We start from the raw sequence: 4,443 nt of genomic DNA, 5'->3' as shown, positions 1-4,443 counted from the left end.
ACTGGATGGAAGGACTCTTTATATTATGACCTTTTTTTTAATAGAAAAATGCTAGTGTGCCCCATTAATTTGCTCCCTCATCTTGACCTCTCATATATTTTAATTTTTTTAATTATTATTTTTTACTTAATGGTTAAGAAAGTAATATTAGTGTATTGATTTTTTTTAAAAATATTTAAATATGTTTAAAAAATGTAGAAAATAAAAAAAATAAAAAATAAAAAGTGACATTTAGTTTGTGCGGCATGCCTAACTATAACTACTGACGGTAGAGTAGTATTACCCTTTTCTTTTTAGGAAAATGCTGGGCATCCCACTTGGGGATCCCGCTTGAGCTTACCGCTCCTCTTTTTTTTTTTTTTTTTTTTTTTTTAATGATTAAGAATTTTTTTTTAATGTTATTGTAATTTTTTTATATTTTTTAAAAATATTTAAAAATATTAAAAAATAATTTAAAGAAAAAAACAAAAATACAAAATATTTTTTTTACCTAGCGGTGACTCCCAGCGGGAGCCACCAATGGTGCGTGTAGCACCGTCCTTCTTTTTATAACTGCAATGGGTCTTATTGTAATTCATGTGATTTGTACACTATCTTGTAATTGTGAACTAGAACTTTTAAGGGTTTGGGGGTTTGTTTGACCAAGCTAATGTACAATTTAGGCTAAAAATCATTAAAAGGTTGTGGAAAATGTTATACATATTACAGCTAACATTTGTAAGCTCATAAACATACAAGTAAGTTTCCTCCGATCATCCACTTCTTCTTCTTCTTCTTCTTCTTCTTCTTCTTCTTTTTTCTCTTTTTTTTTTTTATTTCTTTTTTTTTTCCTCCTGGAAAAGGTGGTTGCAAAAGTTTGTGAAAAGAATAGTAGCTCAAGGAAAGCACTGGGACTAAGATATATCGGACCCATTTCTGGCCTTAATGTTCATTTCTCATGTTCTGTCTACATAAAGAACACCTTCAATCCAAGCTACAATGTTGAACGCTAGGCCTTCCAACACCCTTGAGTAGCTCTCTAATATTGCTTTCCCCACATCCTGCAAAAATCAAGTCTTAAATTTGTAATGAATCTTTTAAACATGCCAAGCTCATGTGAAATTAGAAAGATACTATTCATCATCCTGTGCTAATAGCATTAAAAGATTGCCAAGTGAGTGAAAATAACAAATAATTTTTCAATCATTTGACGTCGCGTTAAGGGATGATGATGATGAATAGAATTACTCAGTGAACTTATAGATGGCCATACACTTACCCTATTGTACTGAATCTTGCTAGTGTCCAGTGTTGTCTGTGATAGCTCAGGATACCTCTGTTTGAGGCAGAACAGTAAACTGTCAGCTCTCTCTGCTAGAACATGATTTTTGTCACTCCGGTCAGAGTCAGCCATGAGATCCTTTACCAGGTCCCAGGATGACTTTGAATGGCTCATACATGCTTTACGCCTCCATGTATACATAGAAGCTTCAACCCTGTCTGCAAGCTCCAGTGCTTCATGTTCGGATGTTATATTCAGACAGTCAAGAAGATGTTCTGGTGAGAATTTATCTCCGGTACACATATAGCGGTAAATCGATTCTCCTAGACATGATTTTCCACTCTGTGATCAAATTGTTTGGGAGAAAATGAAGTCAGAACAAGGAAGTTTTTTTTTTTTTTTTTAATCACTGACACAACCATCTGAGAAAAGTCCTATCATTGAACTTACCTACTTGGGTACCTAATGTTGTGACATATGCATAAAATGAATATGCCTGGAACTACTCAAGTATTCCTAGCAGGCAACATTGTTGTCTCAAATTCATTCTTGCAGTTAATATGTTTCATCTCTATCTTCTCAAAAAATTTCCATTTCTACTCTATTTGGAAAGTTCTGTCAAAGTTTTTATGTTAATTCCTAGGTTAATCCGCCAACCATTTCCCAAACCCTGCAAAATTTCAGTGTACACCTCATTTGGAAGATAAATCTATTGGACTCGTGGAGACTCGTAGTTTCGGAAACACAAGTTTATGTAAAAATGTTGGATCAGCTTGAGGACTCACTTTTGGAAGAGTTGCCAAGAATGATTCTGGGATTTCCATCTCTGCAAGAATAGTACTGTTAATGGCCATGGCGGCCTTGTGAATTTGATTAGCACAATCCCGTTTGTGTTGCAAGTGCTTCCTTGCCTTCTCGGAGAGGCCACCTGGAGGAACACATGGAACAGGCAACCACCATTTGTCTTCTTTCCGCTGAGAAACCCTTCGAAATGAGCCTGAACGAACTGAATTCCCCGACATGCTCCCCTGTTTCGCGTACCAGAATTCCGTATCTTCAAAACTATCCATTATTTCCTGTCATAGAAAATTTAATCCTTCATGAGCTATGGCCCCTGAGAGAAAATTGTGTTGTTTCTGTTAGAGAAAAGAACGAGTTTTTGGAAATGGAGCTTGTCTTACTATGAGCATCATGTCAAGCTTCTGCAATGCAGGAAGATTAATATAAATATCCGATCTTGGTTTACTTGCCATCATCTAAAATACATCATAACTTGCATCAGAAAGAGGTAAAAACAACTAAATTCCATCGAAGCATCAGATATGCATCAAAGAAATTTCACCTCCACAGTTGTCCCATCATCTAAATCTTTCAAGGTTGGGCTAAATTCCACTATGTAATCACACACAGATAAAAGACAATCCATTTCTCTTTTCCACATAGCCTTCTTCTCAGGACTCAGAGGCTCTAACCTTAAGTTTTGGCCAAATACACTTGCTGCAGAAGATCAAAGAGATGTAGAATTAGAGCATAATCACTTTACATCAGAAATTAATCTGTTATGACTTAATTACCGTAGAGGTTTGTTATGGAATTTGAGATAGTCACAGCAGTGCAGACCCCTTTCCCACCTCCAGACATGTCTTCACCCAACAGAAGTTTTGCAAATCTTTCCTTCACCATTTCAAGCTCTGTGAAGATTTTTCACATAAATTAAGCAAAATTTTATTGCTTTTTCATTTTTTATTTTTTTCCCTAGAAGACAAGAATTTTGCCAAAGCATGACCATGCAAACTCACCTGAATCAGTAGATTCATGATCATCAAGTTTGTCATCCACAACTTGCCTGTGGGGCTTCATTAGTAGCCTGTTAAGGGATCTGGATTTGGCTACAGGCCAGGGGGGAGGAGAAGGTTCACTAGAAAAGCTGTTTCCGTCAATAGGCTCTGAGAAGGCTGAGGCCTCAGAATTAGTCCTGCAGTATGCACAAGGACTCCCACTCATCGTAGAACACCCTGGAGTTTCTGAAGTTGATAGCTCATTTTGATCCACTGAAGAAACTGAAGGTTGATAACCCAGATCATAATCATCAGAATTCGACAAATTATCCATTCGAGTTTTGTAACTTATGCTCTAAATTGCTCAAACCTGCACGCAATCATGAAAGTCTTACGGAATGGGTTAGTGGGCTCAAATATTTCAGAACTTCATTACCACATTCAGACAGGAATTTTGGTGGGACTCTGATTAAAAAGGCTGGACCCGGGAAATGTCTTAAAATTATAGAACTTAATAATCTAAAAACATGAATCTTTTCTTTTTCTTTTCTTGGAACAAAAAGCAAAAGTGGTTTCTGAGATGTAGCTATTGCTGTCAGGAGTCGTAAATAATTCACTGAATACGCAGCAAAAGCTTTAGTAATAAAGCAGTGTAATAAACAATTCCCAGGAGTACTTAGTAGTTCTAACAAAACTGAAACTTAAAAATTCAAAGACAACGGTTGGGAAAAGAAGCAACGGTCTAACATTCTTTCATGTTTACCTTTAATGGCAAGATTTGAATTTGAACTGTTAGAAGCTAAGCTAGCTGAAGAACGTTTGAAACAGTTCCCCCCTAAGCGCATGCATCTTTATGCCTCTAAAACCTTTTTCTTTTCTAAAGAACAACTTTCTTTCTTGCAACATACCCATATCGCCATAATCATAGAACTCGAACACAATTGGCCGCCTGATCGTGCAGTTGACACTATTTGATCAAATGAGCTAGACCCAGTTACAAAGAATTGCTGAATCTTTGCAATATATGTAGAGAAAGAAAGGACATGCAATATGTCTCATGACATGGTTGGACATTGATATATATATATATATATATATATGGGGTCCCTTGTAATGCAATAATATTGTGAAAACATGAGCAATAGTAATATTAATTGAAGCATAGAAATTCAGCTTATCATTATTTTAAATTTTAGTATTATTATTATTATTATTATTATTATTATTATTATTATTGGTTTTGTGAAATGAAGAACACGTTTAGTTTGAATTACACGATTGCCTAAAATTTTGTATTCCGGATTCCGATCTCCTAAAATCATTGAAGTATTCTATTGTGTAGACTTTTTTGCCTAATCATTGTTTCATGTTTTCAAGTTAAACGGTTGCACGTACACTATTACT

At 35.5% G+C, this 4,443-nt stretch overlaps 1 protein-coding gene across 1 annotated transcript; it reads right to left on the bottom strand.

Annotated features, from left to right (window-relative positions):
• Positions 1-664: 664 nt before the first annotated feature.
• On the bottom strand, positions 665-4,158 carry LOC122309949 (rop guanine nucleotide exchange factor 3). Its single transcript, XM_043123764.1, has 7 exons — positions 3,061-4,158; positions 2,836-2,952; positions 2,604-2,758; positions 2,443-2,517; positions 2,047-2,337; positions 1,259-1,603; positions 665-1,040 (listed from the first exon to the last, which is right to left on the bottom strand). Exons 1-7 carry the CDS (start codon positions 3,371-3,373, stop codon positions 936-938), a joined length of 1,401 nt encoding a protein of 466 aa, XP_042979698.1. The 5' UTR covers positions 3,374-4,158; the 3' UTR covers positions 665-935.
• Between the last annotated feature and the right edge of the window lie 285 nt (positions 4,159-4,443).

Source organism: Carya illinoinensis, chromosome 1, assembly GCF_018687715.1.
Source record: "Carya illinoinensis cultivar Pawnee chromosome 1, C.illinoinensisPawnee_v1, whole genome shotgun sequence".
Taxonomy (NCBI): Eukaryota; Viridiplantae; Streptophyta; class Magnoliopsida; order Fagales; family Juglandaceae; genus Carya; species Carya illinoinensis.
This window is presented reverse-complemented; position numbering and strand designations above follow the sequence as displayed.